General features: G+C 40.6%; 1 protein-coding gene across 2 annotated transcripts in view; it reads right to left on the bottom strand.

Annotated features, from left to right (window-relative positions):
* Positions 1-20,715, bottom strand: part of sorl1 (sortilin-related receptor, L(DLR class) A repeats containing) — a 107,315-nt gene that overhangs the window by 57,504 nt on the left and 29,096 nt on the right. For both annotated transcript variants that reach the window (XM_055660564.1, XM_055660565.1), the window contains exons 5-16: positions 19,421-19,488; positions 18,235-18,412; positions 12,943-13,044; positions 11,183-11,352; positions 9,134-9,326; positions 8,363-8,465; positions 7,545-7,618; positions 4,990-5,078; positions 3,297-3,475; positions 2,396-2,582; positions 1,142-1,270; positions 733-818 (exon numbers count right to left, since the gene is read on the bottom strand). In XM_055660564.1, coding sequence (XP_055516539.1) covers positions 733-818; positions 1,142-1,270; positions 2,396-2,582; positions 3,297-3,475; positions 4,990-5,078; positions 7,545-7,618; positions 8,363-8,465; positions 9,134-9,326; positions 11,183-11,352; positions 12,943-13,044; positions 18,235-18,412; positions 19,421-19,488 — 1,558 coding nt within the window. The remainder of the gene's footprint in view (positions 1-732; positions 819-1,141; positions 1,271-2,395; positions 2,583-3,296; positions 3,476-4,989; positions 5,079-7,544; positions 7,619-8,362; positions 8,466-9,133; positions 9,327-11,182; positions 11,353-12,942; positions 13,045-18,234; positions 18,413-19,420; positions 19,489-20,715) is intronic.

The following is a 20,715-nucleotide window of genomic DNA, read 5'->3' as shown; positions in this document are numbered from 1 at the left end:
CTTTCAAGGAGCTATGAAATTGGACACCAACATCCCTCTGTACATCAATGTAAAACCACCCATACAACTTGCCTATTGATCAGGCTTTCAGTAATATATCGTAATACAGGCTCAGTGTCATAAATTATTTAAAAAACTACTTACCTACAGTGTAGGAAGGAACTGCAGATGCTGGTTTAAAATGCTGGAGTAACTCAGTGGGACAGGCAGCACCTCTGGAGAGAAGGAATGGGTCTGGAGAAGGGTCTCAACCCAAAATGTCACCCATTCCTTCTCTCCAGAGATGCTGCCTGTCCCGCTGAGTTACTCCAGCATTTTGTGTTTATCTACACTAATGGCTCAAGATAAATGCATTTTTTACTCATCTTCAATTATTTATTTAAAAAAGCATATATGTTCTTCCATTGGCATGGTCCAATTAGCAACAACAGTACTTACTAACACCATTCCATCCCATACATTTATATATTTGTTTAATATAACAATCTCCTGCTTGTCTCTTTCCTCAAAATTGAACATGGGGAGTTTGCTGACAATTCTGCTACTGGGGGAAAATGTATTTACCCAACAAGTCATGTCTTGTAAAGAGAAACTTTTCCATGTAAAAACTTCAGTGGAAATCAGGTTTAGACTGATGATTATGCAAGATTCTCTCCCTATCAGTACTTTAGTATTCCACTTGGTCGAAAGGCACACCAAGCTGAACAGCCTTGACAAAAAGTTACAAATTACCGTTCACAGGACAAGGCAGCATTTCCCCTTCTAAACGAGCCTCAACATCGCCGCCACTACACGCATCACCTGAGATTTTACGGTAACTGGGAAAACAAGGAAGAAACAAGCTCATATTGTATCTGAATCGGTTACTATACGGCACTGCTAATCAATCATTCTTACAACACAAACCAATTATTGATCTATCAGGTATTAACCCTGGAGAATTACTTAAATAGTAATTCTTTATTAATTACTTAAACAACAATTCTTAATAGTATTCAAAATAGACATTTTGAAAGCAATCAATTGGCCCACAAACACCTGGGGCTTTTTGAGGTTGTGAGTTTACACAATACAAGCATGATAATTCTATGAAAAGCTGATGGTTGATTCAATAGCAGTGTTTGGCTTTGCAAATGCTTACCCTTTTGTCCGTTTATATGTCGTGCCAGCAGGACAAGGTATAGGTGGAGCAGACATATTGCCAAAGAACTCTGGATCAGGGATACAAATCTCGGAAGCCAAATTTTCACTCAGCTTGAAACCAAAGTCACTAAGAGGATCAGATAAAAAAAAGTGACACAAAGAGAGCAATATTTAAAAGCGTTTTCAATAAATAATACTTTTGATTAATATTAAACTATTAAAAAGGTTATACGGGACACTCATCTTTTCTAGCCATGGTACAACAGAAAAGAAGGGTACCGTAGACAGAATACAACACGACTACTGCAAACAGCTCTGATGGCATGGCAGAAAAGGTATGAATGTACAGGAGTGGACACAGATGTGATTTATGAAAATGGTGCCAGGTCTGGAAAATTGTAGTCATGTAGCGAGATTGGACAGGATGGCATTGTGTTCTTTGGTAAAGAGTGGAGCATAAGGGGAAACAACGTGTGAGGGATTACAAGTAGGAATGAGCCATTTCAATTAGTAGACACGTAAAACAAAAGTGTACAGATTTAAAGTAGTTGGTAGGATTACAAGATGAACAAGGAAAAACATTTTCGCCCATGGAGGTGGTAGAAATATGGGTCTTGCTATCAGAATAACAATAGAACAGATACCCTCATCACATTTAATAAGCAATTGGACGTGTACTTAATAGCTTTGATTTTGGACTTGCTCAGTTACAGGTCAAATGTCAAAAATTAGGTCATTCTTCCTGACCAGCATGGCTAAGATGGTCTCATTCTGTGAATTAAGAGTACATGGCATTAACTGATTAAATTAAAATCTGTGATACTCTTCATTCCATTGTAATGTTGGACAATAGAGCAATCTTTCAAAGAGTGTTAAGTCCTGTAAAAAGATAATATAGCATAATACCCAGCAGGATCTAGCCTCTGACAAAGGTCCAAATATCCGAAATGTCAACCATTCCTTCTCTCCAGAGATGCTGGTTGTCTCGCTGAGTTACTGCAGCATTTTGTGTCTGTCTTCACAATAATATACCCAATCGTTCCCGACTTCATGACATGGCAAGACACAGAATTACTTATTTTTTTATACATTATGTTACAAAGAATGACATCAAACTTCTGTAGAAACAGATCCAAAGGTTCATTTGTAACAACACTTTGCTGAATAACAATTGTAGCAGTATTTTTTTTAAATCTAATTTCCAAGGTTCCTTGTTATTTTTGTACAGGATAGCTCGTTTATTGTTAATTACCATTCATAGTCATCCCTTGTACAGGAACAGTTGCTGACTGTAATCGGTCTGTCAAAGTCTTCCCCATTAAAGCAGGTTGCATGTGGGGCTCTGCGCTTGAAGACAGTTTTTCGACCAAGCAAACACTCATTCCCATGTTCATCAGACGGGGACCACAATTTATAATCGGTCTCAGAACAAGGTACACCTAGAGCAAAACAAATACAAACATCCAGAGTTCAACAAGGGAAAATGCACTTAGATTTGGGGGAAGAGAACATCTGGCATTGAAGCATTAACCATAAAAATATTCAGTCTAATATGCCTACAATTAAATTCATTAATCTTTTTTGCAATGAAATGGGCCAACTCATTACAAGATGAATAAAAAGATCAGCCATGTGTAAATGGCCATCAATGGAAATTATTTCACAAATAATGCTAAAACATGGCCAACTTACAAAGGCTCTAATTATAATATAAGAATGCTTAAAAACTGATTCAAATGTGAAGTTTTAAGATGTGTGTCCATGTCAAATGAATGCAAAGTCTCATAACCTCCTGCAGGGTTGGCAAATATCAACCATCGTCCTTAATATTTATCCTTAAACCTGCTTGGTAAACTCACCAATCTTCATCTTTCAACTCTAAATATGTGGAAATCGGAAATGGTTAGGATATGGTACCTCTGTAATACAGTCTGACACTCAAGCATAGGAGAAATATTTGAGGTATTCCAATAGCTGTAAATGAGTCACAGCGTTTAGAAGTAAATAAGCAAGGACGATTAAAAGCAGGGGATTTTCTCCATTCAAAAAAGTGTTATTTGCTCATTTAGTGGAACAGAATTACAGTATTTATTTGCTAAAAATTATGGGGAACAATGATCGCATTCAATGAACGGGTCACATCATAGACCTACCCAATGCTGATTTTGTGTCGATCTGGATTATTAGCCAACTGTGCGACTTCATTGCGAATGATCCAAAGAGTGTGAAGATGGTACTTTTTTCTCCTGGCTCAGTAATTAGTCCATATATGGTAATATTCTCTTGTGCGAAAGTAATGACCTTCCATGTCTCTCCCTCATTGGTACTGTACCTTTTTATCAAAAGGAATTTATGAATATGTAATATTGCAGCAGTTTTACTCCAAGCAGCTGAATAACATCTCTTTCTTGCATCAAACTTACACAACATTGAAATTCATATATAATTTTAAAAAAGCATTAAAACAAAATACAATGGATAATGGATATATGAAAAGACATGAAAAATGCTGAAAGTATTGAACATGTTGAAAGCATCTACAGAAACAAATATCAGACGAGCAATATACTCCATTTCACCATTTTCTGGTGTTACCCGACTTGTTTCAAAAATGAGAAAAGAAAAGTTAAGAGCCTGTTTCGATGATTTGCCGGCACCCGTCATAGTCGCAGCAGGTTGCCGAAAATTTTCAACATGTTGAAAATCCAGCGGCAACCAGAAAAAGGTACGACTCTTTGGGCGACTACTCACCACCAAACAGGCGTCACCCCGCGATGTCATTGTTAACATTTCAGCATGGCTAGTGGGGTACCGCAAGGCTCAGTGTTGGGACAGCAGCTATTTACAATATATATTAATGATTTAGATGAAGGGATTACAAGTAACATTAGCAAATTTGCAGATGACACAAGGCTGGGTGGCTGTGTGAACTGTGAGGATGCTACGAGAATGCAGGGTGACTTGGGCAGGTTCGGTGAGTTGGCAGATGCAATTTAATGTGGATAAATGTGAGGTTATCCACTTTGGTAGCAAAAACAGGAAGGAAGATTATTATCTAAATGGTGTCAAGTTGGGAAAATGGGAAGTGCAACGGGATCTGGGGGTCCTTGTTCATCAGTCAATGAAAGTAAGCATGTAGGTAGAGCAGGCAGTGAAGAAAGTGAATGGAATGTTGGCCTTCATAACAAGAGGAGTTGAGTATAGGAGCAAAGAGGTCCTTCTGCAGTTGTATAGGGCCCTAGTGAGACCACACCTGGAGTATTGTGAGCAGTTTTGGTCTCCACATTTGAGGAAGGACATTCTTGCTATTGAGGGAGTGCAGCATAGGTTCACAAGGTTAATTCCCGGGATGGCGGGACTGTCATATGCTGAGAGAATGGAGCGGCTGGGCTTGTATACCCTGGAATTTAGAAGGATGAGAGGATATCTTATTGAAACATATAAGGTTATTAAGGGTTTGGACAAGCTAGAGGCTGGAAACATGTTCCTGATGTTGGGAGAGTCCAGAAACAGGGGCCACAGTTTAAGAATAAGGGGCAAGGCATTTAGATCAGAGATGAGGAAACACTTTTTCACAGGGAGTTGTGAGTCCGTGGAATTCTCTGCCTCAGAGGGCGGTGGAGGCCAGTTTTCTGGATACTTTCAAGAGAGAGCTAGATAGGGCTCTTGAAGATAGCGGAGTCAGGGGATATGGGGCGAAGGCAGGAACGGGGTACTGGTTGGGGATGATCAGCCATGATTACATTGAATGGCGGTGCTGGCTTGAAGGGCCGAATGGCCTACTCCTGCACCTATTGTCTATTGTAAAGTTTGGAAAGTACAAACTTCATTCTCTAGTTTACTCACTTTACTTGATTAGTCGGTGAAAACCAAGGAACTGCCAGCAGGATGCCTCCATGATCAGCCCAAGAATAGAAGTAGGAACCTTTGAGAGCCTAAACAAAGAGGCACAGGAGTTTTCAGAATATAATTTGTCCCACTGTTACACCTTTTCATTGTTTTGCTACTTTCCCTTCAAATGTTTATGCTGTACGCTAAACATGCTGGAGAACTCAACCCAGATCTCTGCCACCTCCCTACTCTCCGCATAAAAGGAGTCAAACAAACTTTTCACACCTCTGAGAACATACAGAAAATCAACAAACCCGATTATTTTACATGCTTTATTTGAGTTTCTACATTTTTGTTATAATGATATAGTAAATTTATATTGATATGTTGGTGAATAAATGCCAGAGCCCGAGTTGTCAAAGTACGTCAAATCTCTTATTAAACGAGTCAACATTAAAAAAAACCTGTATAAAGAGACTGAGATATACACCTGTACAAGTGCCAGGGGTTATGGGGAGAAGGCAGGAGAATGGGGTTAGGAGGGAGAGACAGGTCAACCATGATTGAATGGCGGAATCGACTTGATGGGCCGAATGGCATAATTCTACTCCTATTCGATATGACATGACATATCGACCAATATCATTTGCCTGGTTTTGCCCCACCCTTTTCCCTCACCTATATTTACCAGCTTTCTTCCCTCTACATCAGTTTGAAGAATGGTGCCATCCGGAAACGTCGTCTGTCCATTGTCCTCCGCAGATGCTGCCTTACCTGCTGCCTTCCTCAAGCACTTTGGGGTTTTTTTGCTCATTATCTACCATCGTCCACATTACCAACACAGTAACTAGTTTACACAAAACAAGTTTCCCCAAACAACAATGACATAATGATTGTATCATCTTCTGTGTTTGTGGTTAAGGACTCCAATAAAACCTATTTGAGCAGTACACTGTTCACCAGATAAGATTTTTCAGAACAAGAGTCGAGCAAACCCACAATCTGGACCAAATTCTATTCATGAAAACCATCCGGATCTTTTGCAGACTGGAATTTTGCAATTGAATACAGTACAATGTAATCTTGATGCAGCATCAGATAATGTGGCAGACAGCTAATGGTTAGAATTTGTAATAGAATTACTTTTCTTGACATGACAGTAAGCAATATTATATTATATGGTGCGACCAATGTTCAGCAAATCCCAATTTCATTTAGGTGGGAATATTCTGCAGCTGGTGTTTATTAATATTGAATTGTAGGCCTAACGGCTAAATGAAATACCTTTTGCAATCTCTTTTAAACCTCTGGCACCTCATCTTTTATGACACAGCTAACAGTTCACCATTATCAGCATGGGTCTGGATCAGTGATTCGAACAACTAACTTTCACCTGACTGTCATAATGTCACATCTTGAACTGTACATTTTAAGAACTAATTTGCCCTTTTCCCCAGCACGAAAAATTGCAACCGGAATTTAAAGCTATTTTCTGCAAAAATGACATGATATTTGATCTCATATGGCGACTAGATTTTCTCCATTTCCTGCTTACTTTCTACATTTCTTTATCGTCTGTCTTTCACAGACCTCCACTTCAATGGCAATTTATGATCCTAACCTCCTTATTTATTCGATTTGCTCATCATAATTTAAAAATATTGACAAAGTTTACAGTACTTTGTTATACTTTCTTTTTCAAATAACATCTCCCCAGGCAGCACAGTGGCACAGGGGTAGATTGCTGCCATAATGCCCCTGTCCCACTTAAGAAACTTGACCGAAAACCTCTGGAGATTTTACGCCCCACCCAAGGTTTCCGTGCGGTTCCCGGAGGTTTTTGTCAGTCTCCCTACCTGCTTCCACTACCTGCAATCTCCGGCAACCACCTGCAACCTCCGGGAACGGCATGGAAACCTTAGGTGGGGCGCAAAGTCTCCAGAGGTTTCCGTTCAGGTTTCCTAAGTGGGACAGGGACATTACACACCAGAGACCTGGGTTCAATGCTGACTGCGGGTATTATATGTAGAGTTTGTGCTTTCTTCCCATGACTGATATATACTGAACTTTTTTTGTTGTTGTTTATTATGGGTTTTACAGAGTACTACATTTACATCAGTCTGGAGAAGGGTTTTGACCCTTCCAGATATGCTGCCTCACCTGCTGAGTTACTCCAGCATTTTGTGACTACATTTACATATATCTTGTGCTGCTGCAAGTAAGAATTTCATTGTTCTGTTTTGGGACATATGAGAATATGAAAAAAGCTCTCGACTCTTGACATGAAAGCGGGGGTTTTCTCCAAGTTATCACACATTCCAAAGATGAGCAGGTTTGTAGGTTTATTGGCTTCTGCAAATTGTCCCTAGAGTGTAAGATCGTACATAATGCATGGGTGATTGCTGGTCGGCACCGACTCATTGGGCCAAAGGGCCTGCCTCCAACGCTGTATCTCTAAACTAAACTTTTAGTTTAGAGATAGTTTTAGTTTAGAGTTACCTTTTCCAATAATATTAAGAAAAAATAACTAGTTAAAAGGAGAGAAAACAAGTTGTATGAAAGGGTTTTACCTCACGCCACCGAGCCCCAGCACTACTTGACACATATACATTTAGTTTGTTTGCCAAATTCTTGCCAATGGAACCTAAAGGAGAAATACACATGAAATTGTTTTAGAAATTTAGCATGAATGGTAAAAGTATTAACTAGATTTATGCTCCAATTCCTTAACTTGTTGTACGAATTGTCATTATATAACACAACACATGTGTATTTATGTACTTTTAACATGAAGGAAAAAAGCCTATTGACATGAAAACAAAAATTGGTATCTTCTGGAAGAAACTAGAAGCAGATCTTGGAGAGTGTTTCGGTCACCTGGAGAATGGTCAGCTGGGTGAATTTGAGATTCAACTGCAGTGCCTGAGCATACATATCTGCTGTTCCTGCCACAATGACACAATATGCATGGAATCCAATAATTGTAACTAGTGTGTGACAAAATCAAAATCATGTAGTCTACATGCAGCTCAGCTAAACAATCCATCGACAAGAACGAAAACTTGCTCTCCTGTCCAAATAACTTTATATTAAACGTGCAGAAAGGAACTGCAGATGCTGGTTTAAATCGAAGAATCAGACTGAAGGATCTCGACACGAAACGTCACCCATTCCTTCCCTCCAGAGATGCTGCCTGTCCCGCTGAGTTACTCCAGCTTTTTGTGTCTATCTTGGACTTTAAATGAATGTAGGTACAGCTTAGAGTGAATATATACCATTTCTAGTTACCAGATAATGGGCATGGATTCATCATTCTGCCAACGAAAATCAGTGCTAAGTAGTTATCTTGCTTACTTTTCTACACGAATTGGGGAACAAAAGGCATCACCTGTAGCTATGATAAGGCCTGGTGCTGATTCTTTGGAGAGGATCTGGGCTCTGCGACGCTCATAGTAACGCTGTACCAGATGCAACGAGCAACCTTGTTCAATCTGCAAAAACAAAAACAGTGCCTTCCAGTAACCGCAACTTCAGGTTAAAACAACTCTACAACACCAATGTTACATTTGCCACCATCCAATCTAATGCGATTAGTCTGGAATGGAAGGTATGTTTAAATAGTGCATCACCATCTCTGTAACCGCCTCCCATCGGACTTAGAGAAGAAGGGTTTCGGCCCTGAAAAGTTGCCTATTTCCTTCGCTCCATAGATGCTACTGCACCCGCTGAGTTTCTCCTGCACTTTTGTCTACCACTGTTCCCAAAATCTGAGCAACCAGACCTGTTCAGTTTTCAGTTCCATTACGTTTTCCAGCAGTTTTTCCCTGAACAATGATTACAAAGATGCTTGGTGCCATGAGACACTTTTATCCCAACCATTTATTTTATTTGTCTACGCAAGCCAAATGCAAGATCATTGTTTTCTAATTTGTAATTTATTTACTCTCCATTATAACTTGCCCTGTTTGTCTCTAAGACACTTATGTTTACTTAGCTACTCAAGTCCAAATTACACTGTGCTGATTACAATGTTTTCATATTTCTTATTAATAAATTCTCAGACTGAAATCGTTGTCATTTGGTGCTTTGTAAAACTCTTCTATGTTTTCAGCCTTACGGGCAGGAAAGATGTATTTGTTCTGCTCGTTACCATCCATACCTTGCAGTCTATTTGATCACCATCGCTGTCAGAAGCTGGAGCCTCCAGTAATTCCCAGGTTCCACCCTTATCAAATGTGATCACTGATCTCATGTTCTCATCAATGAAAGACCCATTCAGCTGGGTAGCGATGTAGACTCCACGCAGTCCTTCGACGTGGTGAAAATTTGCAAATGGTTCATTTGCAAAGTATCTGTCATTTAAAAAAACGAGTACTCAGTTCATTGAAGGCAAACGGAATTGCAATCACCGAGCTATCATCATTCATCTCAATTAAATCTTTCTACTAGGAAAACCATGAAGCAAAACAATTTCAATACATCAATCTCAGAGACATCAACCCACCTCCAAAAATAACAAATTAAAGATTTGTTCTCGCTATTTATCAGGGGGGGGCAGAATATTGACATCCAGATATTAGAGAACCCCAGCCCATGAGAAAATGTTGATGAAACAGTACTGCTTGCAATATAAATACTCAGGTAGAGTTTTGTGTGAAGTCAAAATATTGGGGGTGGGCAAGACAGAATACAGTTATCATTTCTGTGGTCATTTTGAAAATATTATTACAATGTGATTAGGGCATGGTTAAATTCAAATCATTAATTTCCTTCAAGGCAAATGGATTTCTCCTCAAGGCAAGAAACAAAAAGCATTATTTCAGGATTGCCTTCACATAATTGAAAATTTGTCGTGCAACGTTTTATAATAGCAAGGTGAAACACAGCATTCACTTTTAAGACCAAATTAAATGCTACCAGAGAAAAGAAAACAAATCCCAGATCATGAACAGATAGAAATCTTCGACATCACATACAGTGGATGATGTATTTTCAACTTGGTGATTGTAAGCATCAAGAACACATTTACCTTGAAACTACTTGGATAACATTGGTAAGGAAAGGGAATGCCGCTAAATAACTCGCTCTCGTGCTAACCATTCCGCTGCTGCTTCACATGTAGTACACAAATAAATTTGGTGGAATTTTACCCATTTTTTGACAAGGGTTGCAGGAATACTGTAGATGAACCATCAAAAAAGGGAACTGGCAAAACTGTGGTCCATTTGATTGAACTCGGAGACATCAGCAATTCTGAATCTACAGTTACAAAGACGCTGTTCGATGTCTTGTCCAATCTTTTCTAAACTAAATACCAGCTTGTCAAATAAAAATAATGTTTCAATATGGATCGAGATCAAAAGTTGTTTTTTTTTAAAAAGTCTACATATGAGCTATTTGGGCAACTTCCAATATTGGTAGGAAATTAGAGATATCATTTAATGTATATAAAAGTTCAAAATAAGAAAGGAGAGCAAAGAATTGCAGAATTCAGACACAACTAGAAGCAGTAACAAAGTGTTTAAGAAGGAACTGCAGATGCTGGAAAATCGAAGGTACACAAAAATGCTGGAGAAACTCAGCGGGTGCAGCAGCATCTATGGAGCGAAGGAAATAGGCAACGTTTCGGGCCGAAACCCGGAAGGAAATAGGCAACGTTTTGGGCCGAAACCCGGAAGGGTTTCGGCCCGAAACGTTGCCTATTTCCTTCGCTCCATAGATGCTGCTGCAACCGCTGAGTTTCTCCAGCATTTTTGTGTACCTTAGAAGCAGTAACATGTTGATCTTATCACAGATTTAGTCGCCACTTTTATCTTGAAGTCTAGGTTTCTGAGCCAAGTAATAATGGCATCTTGAGTGGTAGCACGGTTAATAGTCACATGCCCTGGAAAAGACTCATGACAAGAACAATGGCATGTAATCTCCTTTCAAGCAAGCGATCGCAAAGGAAGGAGACTTCCTTTGTGGAGAACACCCCCGTAGCGGGCCTTAAATAAAGGAATGGGTAACTGATAAGGTCTAAAGTCTGGGAATTAAAACGTCATATTGTGAACAGAGCATAATTTCAGCAATAAAACAGCTTTATTTTAATTTAATCCAAGCTCATTTAGAGCACCTGGCTATATGTAACAATAAGATATTTTCACTGAGAGCCTTTAAATAACAGAACACTTTAATTTATTTTAAGAGTCAATGTTCATTTACCTACCTCACCAGAGTTGAACTATCTGCACCTCCTGGACTATAATACAGTATATTTTCCAGAGAAAGTGAAAACTTCAGCCCGTCTGCTTCCGAGATGTAGAGATTGGTCACGTTATTGCTTAGATGGACACAGACAAACACCTGGTCTTCTGATGCATCAGCCACATAGTACTCCTGAAGAATGCATGAATAAAACAAGTTAGTATAGTCACACACCACAATTTAAATCACATTCATTTTTTGTACTGAAAAGTGCATTCTCCATATCATTACTCAAAATGGAAACAATTCTGATAGACTGGCCGTAATACACGGAATTAGTAGGGATTAACGGGTCCCTTTCACAATGGCAGGCAGTGACCAGTGGGGTACCGCAAGGCTCGGTGCTGGGATCGCAGCTATTTACAATATTATAATCAGATTCAATTTTAATTGTCATTGTCAGTGTACAGTACAGAGACAATGATTTAGATGAAGGGATTAAAAGTAACATTAGCAAATTTGCAGATGACACAAAGCTGGGTGGCAGTGTGAACTGTGGGGAGAATACTATGAGGAATCAGCGTGACTTGGACAGGATGGGTGAGTGGTCAGATGCAGTTTAATGTAGATAAATGTGAGGTTATCCACTTTGGTGGCAAGAACAGGAAGGCAGATTATTATCTGAATGGTGTCAAGTTAATAAAAGGGGAAGTACAACGAGATCTGGGAGTCCTTGTTCATCAGTCAATGGAAGTAAGCATGCAGGTACAGCAGGCAGTGAAGAAAGCTAATGGCATGTTGGTCTTCATAACATGAGGAGTTGAGTATAGGAGCAAAGAGGTCCGTCTGTAATCGTACATGGTCCGAGTGAGACCACACCAGGAGTACACCAGGAGTATTGTGTGCAGTTTTGGTCCCCTAATTTAAGGAAGGACATTCTTGCTTTTGAGGGAGTGCAGCGTAGGTTTACTAGGTTATTTCCCGGGATGGCGAGACTGTCATATGCTGTGTGAATGGAGCGGCTGGGCTTGTACACTCTGGAGTTTAGAAGGATGAGAGGGAATCTCATTGAAACATGTAAGGTTATTAAGGGATTGGACACACTAGAGGAAGGAAACATGTTCCCAGTATTGGAGGAGTCCAGAACCAGTGGCCACAGTTTAAGAATGAGGGGTAGGCCATTTAGAACAGAGATGACGAACAACTTTTTTACCCAGAGAGTTGTGAATATGTGGAATTCTCTGCCTCAGCAGGCAGTGGAGGCCAATTCTCTGGATGCTTTCCAACAAGAGTTAGATAGAGCCCTTAAAGATAGCGTAGTCAAGGGATATGCGGAGAAGGCAGGAACGGGGTACTGATTGTGGATGATCAGCCATGATCACAGTCGATGGCGATGCTGGCGCGAAGGGCTGAATGGCCTACTCCTGCACCTATTGTCTTTTTAAACCGGTAATAATATGCCCACCAAATTTGCATGCCACCACCTTACAAGCACAATCTGGCTTAGTTGTACAGCATTTAATGCACCTCTAAATATTATCATTAGCATTCTGCTGAACATTGCAGTGAATAAAAAGTTGCTTAGATTCACAGAACACTGCTGTAATAATAATATCAGATTCATAACCTTTTTTTCCAGCAGATCAGCATCTAATCATATTTTTAGCAAAGCCTCGAGTTTTTAGGCAACTGAATTTCCCTAATCTTAATAAACTTTGAGAAAGGATTCAATACAAGAATTAAAAGTTGTGCTTTTAGTGTTCTTCCTATTCATGTACTCACCACTATTCGATGTCTTGTGAGGAAATTAGCACGTTTCATTGGTTTCCGATCATAAGAAACCCACAACTGCACCACAGATGGGTCACTGCTCCCCAAAAGATGCTATCGGAAACAAAAACAAAATGTTTTCAAACCACAGCAAGGAGAAAAACATTTGTGTTCATTTTTAAAGAGAAGACTACAACTGGAAAGGTGTGCTGTGTGTACTGGAGTCATGACGACAGTATGTGAGGACACCTCAGTGGATCACACATATTCTCAGACTATTGTTCCTTGCTTGGATATGCATTAAACAGAATCTTTGAGAATATACCTGCTGTTGGGGGCCATTATTTCTACTTCCCCCTCTGTTTCCTTTCCATCCAGCTGTGTGTCAGCACCCTGTTATGTGACAGGCCAAGAGGAATTGTTGCTCAAGCACTCTGCTCTAATTGACAGCAACAAAATTGACAGCATAGACACAAAAAGCCCAGTTACTCCAGCTTTTTGTGTACATTTCAGTTTAAACCAGCATCTGCAGTTCCTTCTTGCACATGCTTTGTATTGTTGCTCCAAGTGATAATCACACCTCCGCATTTACCAATATCGACAGTAGAAACATGCGGAATGCCACATTGGAAGTTAACCCCAAAACAAAATGAAGCTGTCGAAATCTAAAGTGAGAAAAAAAAAACTACTGGAGGAACTCAGCAGGTTATGCTGGTTACTTTCCCGAGACAGTGGGAAGTATAAGGGAGATATTTGGCAGGGGGGGGGGAATCTATTTGGGGACATCAAGATTGCACACTTCCCCTTGAAGATTAAGAAACAATCAAATAATCATTAAAATCAACAATGTCAAGTGGGCCAAGTCAACAATAAGCAGTCTGCAAGGTGACTGCAACCCACATGATCCAAGTTCTCCCAAATTAACTGCTAAATCGACCACAAGGTGGCAGCCTAACAACACAAACTATAAGAGCGATCGAGAACAGGACAATGCACTGCCCAGTGAAGCCTTTTAAGTCGCGAACAATACACTCTTTATGTAGACATTAAAAATCTGTAGCCTCCTTTTGCTCTGGTATTTTATTTAATTCACGTTTAATCGATAATGTTTTGTTATTAATGTTTAGTGTTTTATGTGTCATTCTTAATTGTCACTGTATGTCATGTTGTCACTTGCAGGCGGAGCACCACGGCAAATTCCTTGTATGTGAACATACTTGGCCAATAAACATACTTGAATGAATGAACGAATGATTTGCCTAGCTAGCACGCAAACAAAGCTTTTCACTGTAATCAGCACACGTGATAATAATAAACAAAGCCAATTCATTAAGATTGAAGTCTCCCATTATTCCCAGCCACCCTATGGTACCATCGCTTGCAGGCAACATCACCACAATGGGACAATACATCAGTGGAACAGTACCTGGACAAAGCAGGCATTACACGAGCTTCCTGGCACTGCAGAACAGCCAAGGCCAATGGATTTTTGTTTTCAATTACAGGCCAGAGTACATACTTGTGAGTCATAGAGTCGGAGTGATACAGTGTGGAAACAGGCCCTTCGGCCCAACTTGTCCACACCGGCCAACATGTCCCAGCTACACTAGTCCCATCTGCCTGTGCTTGGTCCATATCCCTCCAAACCCGTCCTATTAACTGACCTCCTTCTAAATCATTAACTTTTCATGATTCTAGTGAGTGGGTGAGCCACAAAGTGAGCTCGGTCATATTTCTGCTTCAGCTGCAATTCATTACTGTACAACCCCCCCCCCCCCCCCCCCCCCCCCCCCCCCCCCTCGTAGGGTTGTACAGAACATAAAGGGGGTGGAAAGAAACAAAGTAAAGGATTTGCACAAAAACAATTTCTGGTCATCCGCAAACATTTTCTTCCCATATCTTACACTCTCCTACTTCATGAAGAGAGGAAACATCTCATTCTAAAGTATAATTCTAAACATCAATCTGATTTACACTGGGTTTAGATTTTATGCTTTTTTTTTCCAGAAACCTGTTTAGACAAAGTTCATTTGCTTAATATTACAGGAAGAGATCGCTTATTGGAGTGGGTTACTGTCATTTAATAACGGAGGCACTAAAGTCAATGCACTTGCTAATTTTTGTCATATATCTCAGCAACATCTTGAAGACAGTTCCTGCCATCATGGTTGCTACTTAAATAAATTTACAAAATGTTTCATGTAAAATTTTAACTGATTTTTTCTAAAATAAATAACTGTTAAGATGGCTCAACGAAGCAGTTAAATACCATGGCAATGATATATCAAGCACCACAAAACGTGAGCTCTGTGTGGCCACAACCAAAGTCCTATGGAGCAATTCTGAAAAAGGTGCTACACGAGACAACTCTCCCTCACATTGTGCAGGAAGGAACTGCATGGAGATGCTGGTTTAAACCGAAGATAGACACAAAAAGCTGGAGCTGGGGCAGCACGGTGGCACAGTGGTAGAGTTGCTGCCTTGCAGCGCTTGCAGCACCGGAGACCCAGGTTCGATCAAGACTACGGGTGCTGTCTGTATGGAGTTTGTACATTCTCCCCGTGACCTGCTTGGGTTTTCTCCGAGGTCTTCGGTTTGCTCCCACACGCCAAGACCTGCAGGTTTGTAGGTTAATTAGATTGGTAAATTGTAAAAATTATTCCCAGTGTGTGTAGGATAGTGTTAATGTGCGGGGATCGCTGGTACGTGCAGACTCGGTGGGCTGAAGGGCCTGTTTCCGTGCTGTATCTCTAAACTAAGCGGGTCAGACTCGAGTCTGAAGAAGGTTCTTGTGCCGAAACGTCACCTAATCCTTTTCTCCAGAGATGCTGTCTGACCCGCTGAGTTACTCCAGCATTTTGTCTCTCCCTCTCAATACAATTTTCAAACTGGAGTTTTAGGGTTAATTGGATTTTAATGTATTTGTTCTTGTTCCACGGATATTTGATAAGAAAGCTGTGACTAAAGCATAAAATACCTAACTTTAATCACTGATTAAATGAATTTAATAGTTCTCTACACGAACAAGTACAAATGCTCCTCAGGCGTCCGTTCAACCTCCATCCAACAAAATGTGACATTTAATAGTGACAACATTAATACACATATTCACCCTTGGCAGGTCCCAAAATGATTTCACAGCATGGGAGCAGGAAAGCGATTTAGTCGACTATTTTTATCTGAAACTTTTAATTGAACATTCTGGAACATTTCTATAAGGTTCTCCTGTAAAATTATATGTTAATAAAAATTAAAATCAACTATGGCTGAGAATTATTCAATTATTCCTTTTTTGGGAAAATAATCTGATACAACATGAATGATATTTATGGAGTTACTAGGCTCAGAAACTTAAGGAACAAAATGAACACACATCTTGCTGATAGCAGTTACATAATATGACATTATTAAAGGTAGACACAAAATGCTGGAGTAACTCAGAGGGGACAGGCAGCATCTCTGGAGAGAAGGAATGGGTGATGTTTCGGTGCGAGACCCTTCTTCAGCATTTTGTGTATACCTTCAATTTAAACCAGCATCTGCCGTTCTTTGCAACACATGACATTATTAACTCGTTTGTTTCATTAACTTGCAAACCTTTGCAAATGCATTTGATCAGAACAATGTCAATAATGACAACAATAGGCCATCACCCTGCTCTCGGCAAGACAATTCACTTCTATTAAATTAGCAAATAAATGTTAATGTAAGCAGTTTGCTCATGAACACACAACACAATCCTTTCATCAAGATTAGCGGCATTTAGGCAGAGTTTCAACACTTACTCAGCAGGATCTTTCAAACTGATTGCAAAATAGGAGGGAATGTGCAAGAAGGAACTGCAGATGCTACTTTAAACCGAAGATAGACACAAAATTGGTGTGGCAGCGCCTTGTGGCAGCGGCTCGACTGCAATCCATCCGTCTTTTCTTTATTTTTGTCCCGTTAGTTGTATGTTTTTGGTTATATTTTTTAGATGTGTATATGTGGGGGGGGGGGCGAGGGAAACTTTTGAAATCGCTTCCCTGTATGGGGACCCGACCTTTTCCCTGTCGGGTCTCCATTGTCATTGGGCCTAACATCGTGGAGCCGGCGGCCTCCAACCGGAACCGACCCGAGGGCTCCAGTCGAGAGCTCACTCAACTAGCTCTAATGGACAGGCCATATTCTTCATGTGCCTGTCATGTGTCTCCCCAGGTCACTGTCCCCCACATTTAATCTGGGAAGGAACTAAGCACCTCAGGTCTCCATGATAGAGGTACAACAGAAAGAAGCCATGATTAGATAGTCATACACTAGTCTCATTCACAACTAGTTTTAGAATGTTTAGAGATAAAAGTGTGGAAACAGGCCCTTCGGCCCCCAGTCCACACCAACCATCGGTCACCCGTACACTAGTTCTACGCCCTACACACTAAGAGGCAATTTGCAGAAGCCCATTAACCTGCAAACCAACTCGTCTTTGGAATGTCCAAGGAAACTGGAGCACCCAGAAAAAACCCACATGCTCACAGGAAGAACATACACACTCCATAGTGATATCACCATTAGTGTGAATCGATTCCAGAGCACCCTACTGCTATACTCACAGCAGAGTAAAGAAATATGAACTCAAGGGGACAAGAGGAAATATTTTAAGGGCTCTCTCAAAGCAAGCACTACAGAGGAATCCGACATCAAAAGTCTGAGAAATATTAGCCAAGACCCTGTGGCATCACATCATGGAGAAAATGTTGCTTTGAGGGCAACAGACACACCTTGGAGGAAGAAAACAACAGGGGACAAAAAAGACAAGATCCAACTCTGATCCTCCATCTGGCCATTCACAATAGTACCTGTCAGATAGTCTGGTCCAAGGGTTGGAATTCTTCATCATCAACACATTCCCTACAATCATGAGCCATGGAAGAGATTGTCCTCAACCATGAAAGATTTGCCAACTAAAGTGTAACTAGTCATATGGAACGGATTAGGCAAAAAGTAAAAAAAAAAAGCTAAATCAACCGAATAACTGATTTAAAATGGTGACATTCAAGTGGGGGGGGGGGGGGGGGGAGGAAAAGAAGGGAAGAGAGAAAATGAAGACTAGAGAATAATGATAGTTATTCAATATACACCACTCTCCCGCCAACAGCTGTGGAACATATTATGAGAAAATCTTCTTGGTCACATTAAGTATTTAAGGTCGTTTTTATTATAGAGTCAAAGATCAGTATTGAACACTTTTAAAAACCAATAGCTTTTCTTTTACTCGACTTTCTATTAAAGCAACTAAACCATCAGAGGATATATCAGAATACTCACCACCTTCTTTGTGGCAAACATGTATTTGCCTTGCAACTGAAACTCTTCTACTTCTTTCAAAATTATCTCATAGTTTTCACTCTGAAAGAGATCACTGCTTTTGATGATGCTTGAGGAAGTCATTGGCTCATGTCGTTCAACGTAAATTGTAGTAGACGAGTCGTATGGTTCTACACCCCTGTAAAATTGGATAACAAATGTATTTTGTTTCTGAAAATACTTTAATGGGACAACAATCGTTCTGTGAATTGTACCACAGTCATGAGAGGAATAGATCGAGTAGACGCACATAGTCTCTTGCCCAATGTTAGGGGGATCGAGAACCAGACTATGCAGCCCTTGTTGTCTCCTCCCCTTCTCAGCTCTCCCTCAGCCCTCTGGCTCCTCCTCTTCCTTTCTTCTTCCCCCCCCACCCCCACACCCTGCATCAGTGTGAAGACGGGTTTCGGCCTGAAACGTTGCCCATTTCCTTCACTCCATAGATGCTGCCACACCCGCTGAGTTTCTCCAGCATTTTTGTCTACCTATGTAGGTTTAAGATGAGGGGGGAAAGATTTAATAGGAACCCGAGGGATAATTTTTTACACACAAAGGATGGTAGGTGTATGGAATGAGCTGCCGGAGGAAGTAGTTGAGGCTGGGACTAATGCAATGTTTAAGAAACATTTAGACAGGTAAATGGATATGACAGGTTAAGAGGGATATGGGCCAAATGCAGGCAGATGGGATTATGTGGATGGGACATATTGGACGGTGTGGGCAAGTTGGGCTGAAGGGCCCGTTTCCACCTTGTAACATTCTATGACTCTAGTTCCAACTTTGTTGGACCAACTTACAGTCAAAATATATCCACAGCCATGTCTCTTTTTTCCAAGATCAATCTATTTCAAGCTATTCTGACATTCATCCCAACAAACCAACTTAACCGATTATGCCATAGAATCAGCAGAAACGTGGATAGAAGCAATCAATCATTCCAACACATTTAACAGATCCCAAGATGCACAGTTCTACAACGCTATAAATCATTCAATAATACGTGTTTAGAGAATATGAATCAAGTACTCGACAGCCGTCTCACACCGACAATGATCAACGAGAATACTTGCAGTGCTTTCCTCAAATAAATCTTTATACCGAGTTACAGAAATTAACATTAAAGAAAATGCTACATTAATATCCATACCAGTAGTAAGATTTGACATGTTCCTGAATTAAGACCCAACTTTGTCCAAAGTCATCAGATTTCCAAAGCTGCAAGATAAAACCATAATTTGCTTAGTAAAAGCTGCACTTAAGCATACATTCTTGGTCACTTTTATATATTGGTCTGATAGAGAAAAATTAACAACTTCAACAACTACAATTGACCTTAGTCTGTCCCTGGATTCATCATCTACTTCAATAGACAACAGGTGCAGGAGTAGGCCATTCGGCCCCTCGAGGCAACACCGCAGGGCATCTGCAACAACCCAAGCTGAAGGACTGGATATTGGCACATCATGCGCTGTTCTATCCATTTGAATAGAACCACAACCTATATTATGATGCCCAGTTGATGTTCCAAATACTTCAATGCTTAATTACATGCTAATTAGTAGCCCCCCCCACTTGGTCATGACTGACCATGGGTGATGCACTCTGGTCGGATGTAAGCCTGGGCGATGTCATATGGAGGACAGGCTGTTGCCCATGCAGCACGTCCCCCTCTCCACATCGCTGATCGATCCAAAGGAACAGCAGGGCCGTCGCAGGAGATGCCAGAGCATGGTTGTCAACAACGACGAACTGCCTTAGGGACTCCGACTCCGGATTTCCTTGAAGTTTACTCCTGGAGCCTTTTCCCTGACTGGATATGGCCACAAGGCAGTGGAGGTTTTAAATCAGAGTTTTCCCTCTCCTAGATGGACTGCCTTCCCAGGCTGACATAGAAACATAGAAAATAGGTGCAGGAGTAGGCCATTCGGCCCTTCGAGCCTGCACCGCCATTCAATATGATCATGGCTGATCATCCAACTCAGTATCCCGTACCTGCCTCTCTCCATACCCCCTGATCCCTTTAGCCACAAGGGCCACATCTAACTCGACAAGCCCCATCTGCTAAATAACTACACTAAATAACATAATTACTAAAGAATTATAGAAAAGCAGGGTGACAGCATTCATTTTATACGGACGTTGGTCAAAAGGTTATGCACTTCATGTGGCTCTAATAGTATGGTGCATGACTGGACATGTTTGTCCACTCAAACTGGACAAGCTTGACCATCCTCACCATTAAACATGGCTGCCTGGACTTTATTATCACTGAAGGAAAATGTTGATTGTGTGGTTAAGTCCTTGCAATTGAAAATGATTTATGTTATACACGAGTACCTTAGCTTTTGCTTTAATGTGTGCCATTTTTGGATGGCAGATTGACTGATGAATATATTAAGATAACCAAATTCTACACTTTCATTACAAATAAATGTAAAAATG

The sequence above is a fragment of the Leucoraja erinacea genome, chromosome 32, assembly GCF_028641065.1.
Source record: "Leucoraja erinacea ecotype New England chromosome 32, Leri_hhj_1, whole genome shotgun sequence".
NCBI lineage: Eukaryota > Metazoa > Chordata > Chondrichthyes > Rajiformes > Rajidae > Leucoraja > Leucoraja erinaceus.
Note: the sequence above shows the minus strand (reverse complement) of the source record. Positions and strands in the feature narration are given on the sequence as shown.